This window comes from Epinephelus fuscoguttatus, linkage group LG8 (assembly GCF_011397635.1).
Source record: "Epinephelus fuscoguttatus linkage group LG8, E.fuscoguttatus.final_Chr_v1".
NCBI classification, from domain to species: domain Eukaryota; kingdom Metazoa; phylum Chordata; class Actinopteri; order Perciformes; family Serranidae; genus Epinephelus; species Epinephelus fuscoguttatus.
Window position 1 is genome coordinate 17,509,652 of NC_064759.1, and position 17,564 is coordinate 17,527,215.

The following is a 17,564-nucleotide window of genomic DNA, read 5'->3' on the forward strand; positions in this document are numbered from 1 at the left end:
TGACCTTTCTCATTGGTCTCTCCGGTCATGACAATGAGGAAACCAGGCTGTTTCATTGGATTATGCAGGGAATTCCCAGGGAAACCCCTCCCACCCTTTATGTTCAGAGCAAAACATGAGTATCCAATTTCCTCAGTCTTGCCTGCATGTTGCATCAGACAAAAACACACTTAAATAGACATTTCCGCTGTGCTGGACCATTTCTGACACCGGACTCCCTTTGCAGACAGTGTACCAGAGCAGAGAAAGTTTTAGACAGTCTTGAGGCAGTAGTTTGAATTATTTGCAGATCTTCCAGAGTGCAAGTTGATTTTTTTAAATAAGAGCAGACAGAGGTGCAGCTTTTGATGCATCTCTTACTTTTTTAATCTTTTTTTTTTTCTTTTCTCATTTTTTTTTGTTGCAAATTTTAGAATATGTTCAATAGCTTTTGCTCTGAACACAAAAACACAACAATCAGTTCTGAGTTGGATCAGGAAAAGCTTAGTCACTTCAGATTCCACCGGCCCAAAACACAGTTAATACTCAGTCGAGCAAGAGAAAGGGAAAATGCTACTTAAAAAGGAGAGGTGAGCGTGATGCTGCAAGATGCGTGAGTCTGTTTTTGATTTGGTCCCTTTACAAAAGCAACATCACTGACACTTGTCTCTCTTTTTTTTTTCAGACCTTCAATTGTCTCGGACGAGGAAAAATGGTGAGTGAAGTTTTTTCTTTTCTGTAAAGTTAAAAAATATTTGCATGAGAGTTCTGCTTGACTGAGCATTTGTGCATGTGAAGCTGATTTGAACTGTGCATGCCTGGGTGTGGTCAAACCACAAGATTTTTGCATACTGGCTCAAGTGCACCAGATTCAGAGAGTTCACATTCAGCTGAGTTCTTCTATAGAAAACGTCCTTTCTACAAGTACATATGTCATCGTAATGTGTTTAGGGACATTGTCACTGCACCTCAGAAAGATTTTAATACATTCTTAAATTTCTCACGTCGTGATTAACGTGATGCACGTACCGTGAATTATTAAACCTTGTCATGCACTTTGTATGCTTTCTCCTAACCATTTGGGTCCTTTGTGATTACAGTTCTTTATGTTGCAGTCAGTGTATTCAGACAGCATGCTCTGTAAAACAGAGACACTTGTGCTTTTGTTGTTTGCACATCCCCAGAGGCTCCTCCCTCACTCTTTTCCCCTTCCAACTCCTCTTATTTCTCCCAACTCCTCCTTTGTCTTTCTCTGTCACGTTTTCTCTCCTCCCCACTCTTTTTCCAACTCCTCCTCCTCCTCCCTTCTCCTCCCTGAACATATCCAACTCTCCACCTCCCCTCTTCCCACCTCTTTACATCTGCCCATCTCCATTTTTTAATCCTCATTGCAAAGTCCATTTTGTGCAAGTCTCTCAGCGTTCTCCTCAGTGGCACCAGAGACTATGCAAATATACTTTGTTTCAGCCTTTAATGTGAAATACACTGAGGACAGATGCGTCTATAAGAACTGTACTGCCATGAATTTAAATAAGTTTAATTATAGCCAAAAAATCCTGCAAAACAGAACATTAACACAAGAGTAAAAGCAGCCTTAGGTTTTATTAATGAGCATCTTTCTCTAACTTCTCCCGTAGCCAATCCATCTTTTCAGCGGTGGCCTTCTTTATGAAGCACCTTGGGGTTAAAACCAGGGCAGTTGACAGTAAGAAGTCCAGAGGAGGCTTCTTCAGGAGACAGCTGGTAAAGGTAAGCTACCATCACATCCTGTCAGGGAAACTAAATTTAAAACAATCAGTAATCAGACAGGTGAATAAATGCACAGCACTGTCCTTATAAAACCTTTAAGGGCTGCAGGAATACAAATGCTTCTGCACAGATTTGACTTCTTTTTAATGTGGCCTTCTCCCTTGCTCTCATCTGTGTTATCTCTCAAGAATAAGAAGGATGAATCCACAAAGGGCAAGCCCAGAGGGGTGTTCCCCGGCATCCCCAGCTGGATTGGAGGCACCAGTATGTATTACCTTTTTGTGTCTTAGCAAACATCACACATGAGCCCTGTATTTCATTTCTATCCATTTCTAAATGATATTCGAAAGTATCCTACATTTACAGATTGCATAAATATTTATGATAGTGTATGATACTGACATATAACTACATGTGGTATCTTTAAATATTGATGTCAATGAATGGCCTGGATATGAGAACATGTTGTCCTGCCCTTCTTTCCTGTTACAGCTGACGTCAAACCTAAAACGGAGGCTGAAGGTACTAGTCGTCCGGAGTTCCCCGCCCCCCCTTTTATCTGTAGAATGGTCACATCCCAACTAATCAACCCTTTAGCATGTCTGCATGTCCCAAATCAAACTGGGAGGGGATGTGTTCTGTTTTTCAGGGGTGGTTGTTTGAAGAATTATGTTTTGTATATTTTGTAATCACCAGAAAAACCCTCACACATGGCTCACATAGTATCTCGCCTGCGGGTTTTTTGGGTGTCCTCTTGCACCACACTAACCCTCTCATTGACCACAGAGGCCCTGATTGCATCATACTCATCCTGTCTGTTTTTCTGTCTCACAAAGTCCCGTTTTCACTGACTGAAGTGCTCTTAGGTCATGTTTTCATGCATCTGCTTTAGGGCTACACGATATGCGGAAAATATGTGATAATGTTGTTGAATCTAACTAACAATATTACTTGAGATAAATAAACAGACATTAAATTGTACTCAGTTTTCTCCTGCTTTCAGTATACCGCTAAAATACAACAAACTGCTTGTAGAATTAAAAAAAATTAAAGGAAATTATTGAACAAATTGAAAACTGAACATTGTACGAAGCCCCTAAAGTCTCGGAAGGTAATATTTTTTGTATTTTTGTGCGCACAAGATAAAAGAACATCACCATTCGGGACTTTTGGGGCTCTGTGCAACTAACTGCAAAGGCACCAATTAAAAAAAAGGTTGCATTTTTATGTGCAGTTTTCTACTGATAATCTCTTGTTATCTCGGCTAACTCAGAAAATCCCTGCAGTTGCAATGTCTTAATCACGCAACTTGACATCGCAATGGCAATTTAAAAAATTATATATTGTGCAGCCCTAATTTCCTTCGTCTATAGTCCAGCTCTGTTAAACTTGTTGCTGTCCTCCTGTCTTCAGCTGAAAAGGAGAAAGTGAATCCAGAGCGTAAGGGTCCAGCGCCTGGCAGATGCTCCTTGACCGACTCTGCAGCTCCTTCCATCCCCAGCAGGAAGCCTGGCTCCACTGGAAGCCCCGCCTCCCTGTCTGGGTTAGAGATCAGTGATGGGTCGGGCAACAACATCAGCACCACCAACAGCCCCGAGTCTTCGCACATTGATGGTAAACCTGCTCACTGACAAGACTGTAGCCACGCTAACAGCTCTGTGAGGCAAACCGGTGCTTTAAGCTAAATGCTAACATGCCCACAGTGACAATGCAGACTTGTTAATGTTTAGCAGATATATTGTTTAGGATGAGCACCATCTTAAAATCAGAATATAACGTGATTTTGAATAATCAATTCATAACTGCTTTTTAAAAAATGTGTTAGTTTATTAATTGCTTGCAGTCAAACACTAAAAAGTCTGCGATTAAAAGAACCACTATTTTCTCTTTCAGCAGAAAAAACTGCAACACATAACTCCTCGTTTGTTCCCTCTCCCCTTTTCTAATCTTCCAGGCGTCTCAAGCAATCGCTTAGAGCCTCCGACCCTGTCAGACGGGGGTGACATCTCCCCCGTCGGGTTGGGAGGAGGGCTGACCATCGGCGAGCCCCTCTCACCCATGGACACTCCCACAGAGGAAAATGTGGAGAAAGGTGACAGGTGAGGAGGAAGGAGTTGGTAATGAAAAAGCTTTCAGGGAAGTGAGATTATAACTGCAGTGTAGTAACTGAGAAATAACAAATTACAGGATTAGAGACTGTAATCAGATTATAATTAGACTGTATGGGAGGTGTAAAGACTGCATAGCTGTAATGCCAAGGGGAAGGGGGAAGTGACACGTCTGAGGTGCTCAGGCTGAGGGAGCGTGGTAAAACTCCCCCAGCAGTCTGTCCCTGCCGTGTGCAAGCTTTTGTCATGCTGCCCGTTGCTCGCTAGCTAACAGATCCTGCAGGTTTGAGACGGACCCTGACCAGGTGAACTCGGACCCGATCCTACCTTCCAGCCCTTTGCCTTCCCTGTCCCTCATGCCCTCTCTCCTTCATCTTCTCACAACGGCTCGTGTGCTCTCTTCCTTACATCATCCTGTCCCACTCATGTCCTTTCGTGTGTGTGTCCTGTTGTGCATCTCCTCGTGTTTACAACAGAGCTTCATTGCAGTTTTTGTTGCATATAGGCATTATTTGTGCAGTTCTGACTCTCTTATTTATTTTATTGGATTCAGGTACTTGTTGGTCAATGCACTGGTGTTTCCTTCTAGATACACTGAGACAATTGTAATTGCTACGGTTCTATGGCACTGACTATAGATGAGGCTCTCTCTGCTGCAACTTTCTGCCCAGTAAACAGGTTTGGCATTTAAGTCAGACATTTTAGCTAACAAATAGAAATGGTGATATTGATAAGTTTGTCTAAAGCTTTAAAAAATGTGAAGATTGGCTACTTCATCTACAGCAAGGCAGTTCAGTAATCTTCAGACTGTGCAACTATTTATTTAAAGCTTTTATTGGTAACTTTTATTAAAATATTTTTTGTTATAATTGCCGAAATGGTCTGTATATTCACACAATAGTACATGAGACAGATAATCTGTGAAAAAAATCATTTTCCTCCAAGAGTCCACTGCACGTCAATGAAAACCAATCAGAGCCAAGGAGTCCCTGACGCCGCCGTCATGAACTGCAGTCAAACTGTCAAACTGAGCAGCGCTGATCAAATAAAAATCAAGATTCTGTCACTGCATTGCTTAGTTCTCATCTCAAATGTTTTCGGAAACATGTTTTAGTGTACTGTTTAGCTGTAAAATGAGAAAGTTTGTGATCCGGCGGCCATGTTGGAAACAGTCGAGCCAAAACGACGCACTGCCCTCCAGCTGGACCACCTTCCTCATTTCACAGCTAAACAGTACACTAAAATATGTCTCTGAAAACATTTGAGATGGGAAATAAGCAGTGCAGTAACAGAGTCTTGATTCATATTTGATCAGCGCTCACTAGCTTGACAGGTTGAGCAGTGACTGATATGATTAAGTGCTGCCCGAGAGACTTCTCAGCTCTGATTGGTGGTTTTCCTTCAGCTGCGATGGATTCTAGCAAATTTGAGACACTAAAAGAAGGAGGAAGAATTTGATTGTCAGACTGTCTCAAGGCCCAGACACTCCAAACCAACATCAAAGAACTAGTAGCAAGGAAGGTCCACTGTTGTGTCGCCTCACATCGGCGGCGTCTGAGCCACAAAGTTGCACTTGAACACACCGCCTAGACTACAGCCAACAGCCAACTAGGACATATGCTCTGCGCCTGAGTGAGAGGAAATATCTCTCCATACCAGCAGGTGGCTGCAGTCTGTATTCATCATTAAAAAGGACTGGAAGATTAGCAGGGTGAATTTTCAAGATGCTAGTTAGCCAGTTAGCACTTTAACAACACAACTACATGTTGAAAGAATAAAAGGATATGTATTTACTGTGCCCTAGGAAACAAAATTACAGACAGTTATGAAGTGTCTCCTAGCTCAATGGCTAAAACACATAATCTAACCTAATATAACAAGTTTGTTCGATCTCACAGCCCTCCTGACTTTAGCTGTTTGTTTGCTGTGGGCTCCTCCCACCTGACACCAATTCAACATGCTGGTAAACAGCCAACAAGGGCTGACTGTGGGCGACAGATGCTCACTGACCACCTGGCATTAACCAACAGCTGACCATCAGCTTGGTGTATCAGGCCCTCATGCACTACTGTGTGAATGTAGTGACAGTTCCAGACAAAAAGTTATTCTTATAAAAGTCACCAACTTTAGCTTTAATGGTCAAAAATGGACAATGAGTTTAATTTCATATTTTAGTTTATGTTGCTCGCCCCGTGTGCTTTCCAAGATGTCTGCGTCTGTTGTGGCCAGGGCCCGTCCTTTGTCCTGCTTGTCTCCACAGTGTGTGCGGTTACATGTTGTGCCAGGGGGGCTTTGGCATCTTATCTGGCATGCTACTCTGACAGCGGTTAGAACTAGCTCAGGATATCATGTCGGGGGTGTGCATTTGCATGATATGGTTGCTACTGTGGCTAATAGCTGTTGAAAGACGGGTGTGTAACGATGTGGTGTCCCGTGTTTTTACAGACGGAAGACAAGGTGGGTGTCAGCGCCTTGACTGAGTCATGGACATGCTTCAGGCCTTATACAGATCACACAACACACAAATAACACTTACCCACATACATTCCTCACAGTGAGCCCTGCGCTCCTGACACACGACACAAACATGGCTAAGTATCACGTATCTGCTTGTGAAGGAATTAGAGAAAGCCTGAGTGTTGAGATCAGTTGGATGATTTTTAGTGGATGTGAATGCACGTTGTGTGGATTTGTTGACATGAATGACCAGTAAAGTTGCCTTACTGCAAACTCCTGGTACAAATATGATGTAGAAGCAATGCATGGGTACTTTAGGAAATGTAGGAAGTGTTGTAAATGAAGCATACTCTGTGTTTTGTAGTCTAACCAGTGTATGCATGTCATACAATACGTCATGCATATTCATTTATCACTCATTTTCTTTCTCCATCTTTTGTTGATGTGATTCTCTTCTCCTGTCTGTTTTTGCTCTACCAAAATCATTTTTCCTCCTCTTAACCCTCATTATTAACACAAATGTCTGTGCACACTGGCTGCACATGGCTGTTGTCACTGCCTTTATCTCCTGTCCTTCCTGTGGCATATCTTTGTTTCCTCCTTCTTCACGTCTGTTCTCATTTTCTCCTCGTCAACCCCGTTTCCTCTTTAACTTTTCCTAATCCATCTGTCCTCTCTTGCATTTGTTCCTACTTTTCTTTCTACCCCAATTCCTCCTCCTCTCTCCTCTGTCCCTTTCTTTTCTTCATCCCTCCCTCACCCTCTCCCTCCTTCCCTCCCTACAGTAGGAAAGTGGGGCGTAGCGAGAGTGCCCGCGTGGACCGGCACTCCTCTCGCCGCCGTGGCTCTTCCCGGGCCAAACAGTCTCGCTCCCGTAGTGATGTGGACCTGCAGCCGCCTTCTTCCACGACAACATCACCTGCCCCGCTCACCCCCCAGCACCTCCATCCGTAAGATGGACAAACCCCCGTACTAATGGCTCTCTGGTCGGAGAGGTGCACCACAGGGACAGACAGGCTGTCAAACACTGGCAGATAAAACAGGATGAGGGCAGCAGTTCTGAAATAATCAGAAAGCAGATAAATAAAACAGTTGGTAATAATGAGAATATCGATGGATCAAGCACACCTGGCTCATACAGAACTGATCGATAGATTGCTTTGAAAGTGTATTTAAATTAATCCATGTGAATCAATAAGACTGACAGGTTCACTGACTCATTATTCGCCCTCAGAGAGATCTGAAGTCTTATGTGAGGGACAGACAGTGACTTACAGTTAAACAGCACTCTTATTTTCAGTGGAAGGTCAGACGCTTAGCTCTGTAGAGACATGATTAGTGATCAGTAGTAAGCATTAGTTGCTAACCTTTTATTAAGGGTTAGTTTATTTGCTGTTAGCTGACTATAAATTCCAGACACAGTCAGTTGTATTTTGCCTGGACTCAGAGGGGAATGTCCTGAAAATGAACATGACCCAGAGTGAGCCAGCAGGGGTCAAGTTCAGTCAAAGATCTCAGTACATTTCTCTTGTATTTTTTCTTGAGCAGTCCCTACAATGACAGCTGCTGTCATCATGAAGGTCCAGTGGAGAGTGGCTTTGTGCAAATAAAGGCCAACAGACGAATAACAACAAGACTAGAAGAGAAAAAAAACACATAAAATTGTAATGGTGTGGATTAAAGATACGATAATAAGAATAATACGATAATAAGTGGATCATGTGACGGTTACTGTGCAACACAAAACTGTCACGACTCTTAATCTAAAGGACGTTGACTTGTAGTTGAAAAGCTTCAGTTTGATTTAACCTATATTATTAGCAGTTATTTGTCTTTGTAAGATATATATTGTAAGATTTTGCAAAGGTGTATCAACCTTTCGGGGTCCAAGGGCATTTTCCATTTATATATCTTTTTTAAAGTACTTGCAGATAACATGACGCCATATGTTTCATATCAACATTTGTGGAAAAGTTCCACTTCGATGTATAATGAGGCCTCAATTTGTTTCAATACAAAATAGATAAAATAAAAATAGGTAAATAGTCACTTTTTAATTCTTCAAATCTCTTGTGAAAACATTATGAGCTGTTGAAGTAACAAAATTAATTAACAAAAATGCATTTTGAGAGGTAAGAAAATGGCTGTAAAGTGAAAAAAAGAGTGATTAATATCAATTAATTTGATCAATTTAAAGATAATTTGATTAAAACAGTTGTTAAATGATGAAAACAGTCATGTTTCATTTTCCTCGTCTTAGATTCATCACAGCATTGCCATTTATTGTTTCAGGAAAGTGGCCTCAGGGATGCGAGGGATGACAGTTTTTCAATCTATTTGATAAACTCGATGGACATTTTATTTGAAACAGTGTCACCCAACTAACATTCATTGTTTATAGCAAGCAATTTTTTGTACTGCCGCCCAAAATCTCAATGAAAACCACGCCCACTGACGAGTTTTTGGATCGCAACTTGTAGGCCAGGCTTCCTCGTGAGCTTTTACCTTGGCAGGATGGTGGCAAAACGTGAGAGGGAAGCGAGAGAATTCCTCATACAAACACTCCAATGGTCTGCTAACAATGTTTTTCACTATTACATTCTATCATTTACTGAAAACGTGAAAGCAAGCGGTGTGGTAATACATCCTAATCAAGCTAGTTTGTGATGCTGCAGTGAAAGTGGATCGACAGTGTAAGAGCAGAGTTCAGTAGCCTTTAACTGCTCATTAAAGTGACAATAAGATGCATCTCCTTCGTTAGAATGATCTCAGTTGCAGACTATATATAGCTTTCTCATCACATAAAATGTAATACTTTAACAGTGTCTTAGTTAAATAGTTGGCTTTGATCTGATGACTTGTAGAGGAAAACGATGAAACATGGCTCTGTTTTTTATCATATGAGGACTGTTTTAATCAAACTGGGTCGAAATTAATCAAATCATTTGATAATTTATCACTTTATTTCTCAATTCACATGTATTTTTATTGCCTCTATGTTAATCAGTTACTTTTGTTACTTCCACCTCTCATAAAACATACCTTTAATCATGTGGACCACTTGTTTGGGTGCGCAAAATGGGTTTACCAAAGTCTTAGGTTCACAAAAGTACTGTAATATCATATGTAATATGTATATGATAGGCTACAGCAAAAGCAGTAGGACATTGCTAGATAGCAAGATTCTCAGGTTAGCCATTATGATCGTGACATCATCCAATGTTAAGACATCCCTGGTGTCATTTATAAGAAATGCAACTACCAGGTCACAGCTACTGCTGTTCCACAGCCAACAACCTCCACTGGTGCCACCCACCATCACTTGATAGCCACCTGGGTCATACTTGAGTTACGCTGTACAGTAGGATCCATCCTAAATTATCACTCTCCCACGTCCTTCGTTCCTCAGCTCCGACGGACCGGTTACATTCCCTGAAGGGCCCGGCCACTCCCCCACCAGCCCCTCCCCACAGCTGGACGAGGTGGATCCACGCCTCCTGGAGTTTGAGCAGGACCCGCCCAACTGGAGGGAGCTGGCTCCCCCTGAGGCCCTGTCTAGTCTCAGCAAGAAGGAGACCAAGAGGCAGGAGGTCATCAATGGTGAGGAGAGGAGAGGAGCGATGAAGCAGCACTTCATGAGAAGGAAATTAATAGATATAGATGGTTTCTTTCTTATGCCGTGTCTACTCTCTGTTTCCTCTCAGAGTTGTTTGCGACGGAGCACGCCCATGTGCGGATGCTAAGTGTCCTTCAGATGGTCTTCTCAAAGCCCCTGGAGAGAGAGGAGCTCCTGACCTCCCCTGAGGTGGCCGCCATCTTCCCCAACCTGGATGAGATCATTGAGATGCACTGTGAGTGCTGCTGCAAGGAGGCCTTGTCTGACCTGAGTTTGTGTCCTCCCCAGAGAACTGGGATGCTACTAGTGCTCGCCTTCACCCAACAAGCAGATCATTATGTAGTGAATCTAAATTTGTGTGTTCTGAGCGTGAAACTTTTTTTTTAATGTGTATTTGTTGCAAGTGATAAAGTTAACTTCCTGTACAACTCGCCTAAGTCAAGAATAATTCAGACATCAGAAATAGTTGCATCACTTACAAAAAATATTCGGTGCCTGTTGAATAAAGAAGAGTTGCTCACTGTACTTCAAATGTAAATTATTCATTTGTTTCCCTTTGGCTGTGAACGCAGATAACTTCTACGAGAACTTGAAGAAACTGCGTCTGGATGACAACTTCATAGTCAAATCTATCAGCACCACAGTGCTCAACAGAGTGAGTCATCATAATCCTTCTCTTTATATTATTCCATCTCTCTTTTCTCTCAGCGTGTATGTTGCTGTAACAAAACCTCAATAGATATCTGCTGACAGTTTAATTCAACACAACTCGGCAGTAGTTGTGCCAAAATCTGATTTTGTTGGTTGCACAAATGCTGAAAGCTGTTTATCTATAAAAGTAAAATATTGGCTGTAACAGTCAGACCGTTATATGAGTTGTCTTTGCTCTATACCTTTTCCAGCTCTTTCTCCATCTGTCCATCTCTTTATTCCTCTCATTCTTTTTTTACTATTGGCTATTACAACACAGTGATGTTTTGTGTTTGTGTTTTCCAGTTTGAAGGTACAGAGGGAGAGTGGTTCCAGAAATTGACAGCCCGGTTCTGCAGTCATCAGTCGTGGGCCTTGGACCAGATCAAGAGCAGGCAGAAGAAAGAGCCACGCTTCAACTCTTTCATACAGGTACACACACACAGATCATACACACACACAGATGCATGGACATGCAAGAGGTCACACGGGTGGTCCAGTCCATACATGTGCTCTCACACACTCTGTGTGTATGTTTAATCCCAGGAGGCAGAGAGTAAGCCCCAGTGCCGCAGGCTGCAGCTCAAGGACATCATTCCCATAGAGATGCAGAGACTGACCAAATACCCGCTGCTGCTGGAAAATATTGCCAAGAGCACAGGTGTGTGTTTGGATGCGTGTGTCTGTCCCATGCCTGGTTGTGGCTCACAATAGTGTCAGTACTCTTCCTGTGTAGACATCTTTATTAGACCTTGAAGCTTTCACTGATGACAGATAACCTTATTATGCTACTGATTAAAATGTGAAATAGACAAAATCCTCTGTCACGCTATATTTAATTTCATATCATAATAGTAGCAGGGTTGCACCCAACTCAGAATTCTGTCAGTCGAATCGGATTTGGTTGTTCAATATGAAAATTTGACTATTTATATAGTTAACAAGCCAAGATGGCCCTTTAAGCTAATGTGAGCTAACTACGCTAATGATGATCAGAAATGTGCAACAACACTAGATATCAAACAAAAGTCAGAGACTGTATCGTATTAAGCTGATGTTATGAAGAAGTTGTTATGCACACAAACCTTGCACACTGAGTCTGAAGTGTTTTATTGTTGTATTCGTCGTGAAAATTCTCAATGTGTGTCAAAATAAAAAGACACATTTCCTCCTTTGCCTATCTGTACTGGAGTTACCTATCTGGCTGTCACCATTCCCTCCCTGTCTTTCATTTGCCACCACGGTTGCATGAAGGAGCAGAGCTGTCCTCCGCATTCTGTGTGCTGTCTACATCCTCCTCTTCTTCTTCATCATCCACCCTGAATATTAATATCTGATCTGAATTATGAACTCTGTTTTGTAGCAGCTGTGTCACCACATTTTTTCTCACTGATTCTTGGTCAAACGTGTCTTAATAACTCTGACGGATGCAAAAACACATAAAAGCGAGCCTGTTCCAAAAATTTTAATGATGGACAAACGTTTCAGACTCAGTGTGCAAACATGATTAACACAACGTGAGGTATGTCTTTTTAGACGTGCGACAATTTCGGATGAAAAAACAGACTAAGTGTGCAAAGGCCTTTAATCAGACCGCCCTGGGTCTGGGTCTTAAGCTGCCAGTACCAGAGAGAGGAGTGCTCACTCTGCAGCTAAATCTGCAGACTGAAACATGACTGACGGGAAACTAAGGGGTCTTTAACTGAAGATCTGAGTGTTTGACTTTCAGAGGCCTGCCCTAGATATCAGTATGCTGCATTTTTGGGAAATCGACAGGAATTTCTGTTGTTTCAGCAGATTACATACTTGACCATTTGAGACACTTCATTACATTGATGCAAAAATCCTATAGTGCTTTACTACATCCAGATATCTTAAGGCAGCACGTACCACGGTGTAAACATTATCATTACATCCTCTCTTAATCTATACATCATTTTACATCGCCCTTTATTCCCTCTATATCCTGCCTTGTTCAACAGAAAAGGTGGAATGAAAATGATTAAAAATAACAGAAGCTTGTCTACTAATAACTCCATGTCTGGTCTCTATGTAGATTTTGCCAGCTGATACATGGGCTTAAATTTTTCTGACAGCCATAGGATGATCTATGCGTTTGTGTAAATGTTTTAAGTAAAAGTCAGTGGCACATTTTTAGATCAGAATGCAGATGATTAGTATGCTAGTGTTTTAAACCATATATTCATCAGAACACAGGATGAATGCAGATGAACTTAAGCGCACCAGCAAAACATTTAAACAATCGATTACTCTCCATGGCACTGTTTTTTTGTGCACGCTCGTGATTTATGGCTTTTGTTTGGGCTCTGCTGTGAAAGCTGTATTTTCTCCAGCTCTGTGTTTTTCTGTCTCTCCACAGAGGACCCGACAGAGAAGGAGAGGATCCAGCAGAGCGCAGAGTGCTGTAGAAAGATCCTCAACCATGTCAATGAGGAGGTCAAAGTGATGGAGAACCTATTGGTGAGAAACACACAATCCATCACTCAACACACTGTTATGTGGTGATTGGGCACCAATTGGAGTCTAGTAAATTCATTTTGAGACCTCTGAAGGCCTCTGCTTGTTAGACTACTTTTGCTCCTGTGCCGTCTGTCCTATGACCGGCTAACCTTTCTCTCTGCTCCCAGACTCTGAAGGACTACCAGCGAAGACTGGACACATCAGGGCTCAAACCCAGTAATGAGCTTTATACTGAATATAAGGTGAGGCTCTGTCAGCAAAGTTTGTTTGCATGCAGTGTTGAGCATTGCAGAATTTAGTTCCTTGACATTTTTGTTGCAGGAAATGTTCTCATTATTCTCACTGTGTCTTTTCCAGAACATCGACCTGACGCATAAGAAGATGCTTTATGAAGGCCCTGTGACCTGGAGAGTCACAAAGGAGAAGGCAATTGGTAAATATATGCTTGTGTGTGCATGAAATGAATGCTAACTACCTGGGATTATCTGCTGCTGAAACATAAACATTTCACAGACATTTAAAAATTGCAGAACCATTTTTTGTACCATTATTCATCAACATTAAACAATTAATTAGGCTCACATTTATATGTATTACATTTAATTGGTGACTCTGAATTGCCCTAAGTTTTGAATGTGAGCATGGCTGGTTGCTGGGATAGGCTCCAGCCCCCCCACGACCCCTAACAGACCCCCATTCAGAATAAATGAATGAATAATAAAATTAACTATCATGCAGGCATGTGCAGAGGGGGAGGCTGAGGGTGCTCGAGCACTTGCCCAATTGCCCCTTGATGTCCAAAGTGCCCATTTATTTCAGCATAACTTCTCACTTTTGATATACCAAGTAAAACGGCATCATTGCACATTACATGAAATCAAGTTAGAAGTTATTCTACTTAAAGTACTCTTTTATTTTGAAAAGAAGGGAGCTCCAAATTAAAATATCATCAAGTAGCCAATAGCCATATCATCTTTGACCTGTGATATAAACCTTTCTTCGTGGATTTGCTGAAAGGGTGACGCTGACTATGACCATACAAAGGTTCATATGGTTTAAGTGTACAGTTTAGAGACTTATAAAAAGAAAGTCATCTGAAATTGCTACATAACATATTCAAAATTTCCTCATATAAGGAATTTCGTTAAAAAAATCTGTAACAGACTATATGAAATTTTAAAAGGATTCCTGTTCAGGACGACCCTGACTATGTCCAAATTTCATGTGATTGTTACGAAGGTGGCTTTCCGCTAAGTCACTGCATTGTAGCACGTCAGTGAGTTCTAATTGACGTGTGCCGTAGGAATGAGAGACCGTCAAGCAAAGTTAGGTCGCATAATTGCATTATCGCTCCACTACCTTCCTCCCTGACGCCATGACCATGGTCAAAAAGCTTAGGGCCTCCCAGGCATGCAACACACCTGGCTGCATTTCCTTGCCCGTCTAAACAAGGCCCTGTTTGTACGCGACTGTCACAGTGTTCACAAGTGGTATTAAAGGAAAATAAAATAAAAAGCAAACACAAGGATAATTGGCTCTTTACAGTTACAGGACTATTTTTGAGGCACTTGAAGAGGAAAACAGCTCAAACAACATTTTAAGATTCATAATTTCCTCATTTTTACTTATCATAGTCCCCCTCTGTTGTCATTGGGTGGGGGACAGTGACAATAGCATGATGCAGTCTGGTGTTAGATTCCATTTTACATTCAGTTTGAATATGGGTTGCAGTAATTCAACAGGTTATATCGGAAATTATGCTGGTATGTGGTGTTTTAAAGTATTGTTTCATATGCCCGCTTTTAACTTCGAGCACCTGCCCCTCTAAAGGTCTGCACAGCCCTGCTTTCACATTCAATTATCTGTTTCCAAAAGGCCAGAAAAACCCAACAGTGGTTTATTTTGAGATGTTGAGAACATTATTATCAATTTGTTTCCGTTCTCATTTCCCTTTTTCAAATTTGAAAAATCAATGTTAGCTAGAAGAGAAAACCCAGCTGCAGTTTAGGGTTTATTCTTTTTTTTTTCTTTTTTTTTTTTTCTTGAGGTCTCATTGGCCCCTTGGCTTCCTTTTTTATATACAGTTATGTTTAATAACCCAATCTCAATTCAACTCAGTTCCACTTTATTTATTGATATATGGGCAAGTGTGTGCAGCCTGGATCAACAGATACCCAGACAATAGATGGAAACTAAAACAATCAAGGCCATAAGCTTTGTAAACTATATGTGGAATTGGTGACATATGCATTAATAAATAAATATAGATTCTAAAAAGAAGAGTCTAAAGTAATGAAGCCATACACATAAAAAATCAGCTGTAAGGCAGTGAGAAACAGAAAGCAGAGAACCTCTCTATCTCACTCTCTTCCATCTCTTCCTCCCTGTCTGTCTACATCTTGTCCACTTCACCGTCTTACTCCTTCTCCTCTCTGTCTCTCAGAGGTGCAGTGTGTGTTGCTCGGGGACCTGCTGGTGCTCTTACAGAGGCAGGACGACAAGATGGTTCTCAAATGTCAGAGCAAGAGTAACATCGCCATGCAGGAGGGCAAGCAGATGCTGAGCCCCATCATCAAGCTGGACTCAGTCTTCCTACGTGAGGTGGCCACAGGTTAGCTGCACACGACAGCGCAGTAGTTTCACAGACAAATACGCTCACTTACATTGCGGGATCGATATCATTCAGCCTTTTAATGTCTGCTTTTTTTCCTGCGCCGTCAGATCGGAAGGCTTTCTATGTGATATTTACCTGGGACAGCGGCGCTCAGATCTATGAACTGGTGGCTCAATCTGTTGGAGAGAGGAAAATGTAAGGATACACAGACTAACCATGTGTGTTTCTAAAGGTAAATGATAGGAGGAATGTAAGCTGATGTTTGTGTGTGTGTGTGTGTGTGTTTACAGCTGGACTGATGTGATTAAGTCAGCAGTGGATGATCTGAAGAAGAGTGGAGCACCCATGAGGTTGGCACTGCCTCCTGGAAGTGGAGGAGCTCCCTTCAGTCCCACGTATGTGTCAATCTGTGTGTGTGTGTGTGTGTGTGTGTGTTTGAAAGAGCAGGACGTATTCATCGGCTGCCAAAGTTCACCCATCTCGAGATATCTCATTTCTTTTGTCATTTTCTCCCCGTCAGGCTGAATGCCCCTTTGAGCCCGACTGAGAATGGGGGTTTGAAAAGCAGCAGTGGTGAGGCCGCAGCGCTTTATCAGCTGAGCACTTAATAAATGGCACAAATTTGTTATTGTTACACATTTCTGGAAAGCTGGAGCCAAAGTTAAGCTCTTTGTGTCTGTCTGTAGATCGAGATAAAGACAGCTTGACGGATGACAAGTCTTCAGACCCCAGGCACAGACTGATTGATTTCCTGTCAGACAAAGGCTTCGACTTGATAGGCCACTCCAACAGTGATCAGGAGAAGGTGGCCAACAGTGCTTTGGATGAAGGTGAATGACGGGGTTCCTTGTGGCTCTACAGATGATTTCTATATCTTTATTGTCTTTCCTTTCCTTCATAGCAGCGTGCCTGTGCTTCTAATGAAATGTGTCTCCTGTGTTAGTCATGTCACTGAAAAGGCTGCTGGTCGGCAGCATCAGTCTATCAGAAGACTCTCAGCCTGACGAAGAAAACGGAGAGGACCAATCCGAGAGGCCCGGTCAAGAATCAGATAGCTGTCAGTCAACAGGTAGGTGTTTGTGTTTTTTTAAAGGAATAGTTTGACAATTTCGAAAATTCACTCATTCAGTCAGTAAATACAAGTAAATAAGTGTAAAAAATGGCAAGTTGCGGTTTTACAGAGGTTAGTATGCCAGATGTTTGCTGGCCGTGAGCTGTGACTTCATGAAATCATCTCCATGATTTTAAAGTTAGCAGGCGTTGCTCAGAGCCAAGAAAGGTTGTGTTATTTTGGACAAATAAAACAAGCAAGGTATAACAAGTTATTCAGAGGTGCTGATAGGCTCTTTGGACGGAGCCAGGCTTGCTGTTTCCACCTGTCTCCAGGCTTAATGTAACCAGTTGACTCTAGTGTTGTCTGCGTTGTGTTGCGGATAACTTTGGAGGCGGTCTCCGTTTATTCCTGACAACTGACAGTGAGAGGTGAAAACAAAATCTTCCCTCAATCATGACCATTTAACTCATGCCCCTCTTCCATGGAGTTCAACAGCAAAAGGGCGGCCATGTTACTTTCAATTCAGTGCAATAAAACACGGAGAACATATCTGACAGCAAGAGGTAAAAACTAAATCTCTGTCAGTTACAACCATATAAACTTGAGCCCCTATACAGTTCAAGTTACACAGGAATATGTTTTATAGGTCAGCTCATAAACATATCTTAACAGCGCTAAAACACAGAAATCACTACAAGCACAATGTCGCTTACCTCTCCCATGGAGTACAACAGCAAAAGGGGAGAAGCAAGGCAGGAGACACCACATTATAGGTAGGGTACCCCCCAAAGGTGAACGTAGGGGTACAGTATCAAA

General features: G+C 42.0%; 1 protein-coding gene across 9 annotated transcripts in view; it reads left to right on the forward strand.

Moving 5' to 3' along the window:
• Positions 1-17,564, forward strand: part of arhgef1b (Rho guanine nucleotide exchange factor (GEF) 1b) — a 62,596-nt gene that overhangs the window by 41,023 nt on the left and 4,009 nt on the right. For 5 of the 9 annotated variants that reach the window (XM_049582698.1, XM_049582699.1, XM_049582692.1 and 2 more), the window contains 22 exons: positions 665-694; positions 1,617-1,728; positions 1,917-1,992; positions 2,221-2,250; positions 3,142-3,342; positions 3,683-3,827; positions 6,282-6,293; positions 7,079-7,243; positions 9,703-9,893; positions 9,998-10,144; positions 10,482-10,564; positions 10,906-11,031; positions 11,146-11,260; positions 12,980-13,080; positions 13,248-13,322; positions 13,438-13,513; positions 15,524-15,691; positions 15,802-15,889; positions 15,985-16,089; positions 16,215-16,267; positions 16,381-16,524; positions 16,638-16,763. In XM_049582698.1, coding sequence (XP_049438655.1) covers positions 665-694; positions 1,617-1,728; positions 1,917-1,992; positions 2,221-2,250; positions 3,142-3,342; positions 3,683-3,827; positions 6,282-6,293; positions 7,079-7,243; positions 9,703-9,893; positions 9,998-10,144; positions 10,482-10,564; positions 10,906-11,031; positions 11,146-11,260; positions 12,980-13,080; positions 13,248-13,322; positions 13,438-13,513; positions 15,524-15,691; positions 15,802-15,889; positions 15,985-16,089; positions 16,215-16,267; positions 16,381-16,524; positions 16,638-16,763 — 2,369 coding nt within the window. Of the gene's footprint in view, positions 1-175; positions 570-664; positions 695-1,616; positions 1,729-1,916; positions 1,993-2,220; positions 2,251-3,141; positions 3,343-3,682; positions 3,828-6,281; positions 6,294-7,078; positions 7,244-9,702; positions 9,894-9,997; positions 10,145-10,481; positions 10,565-10,905; positions 11,032-11,145; positions 11,261-12,979; positions 13,081-13,247; positions 13,323-13,437; positions 13,514-15,523; positions 15,692-15,801; positions 15,890-15,984; positions 16,090-16,214; positions 16,268-16,380; positions 16,525-16,637; positions 16,764-17,564 lie in introns of those variants that run through there. The other 4 variants (XM_049582701.1, XM_049582697.1, XM_049582696.1 and 1 more) reach the window with 4 other exon arrangements.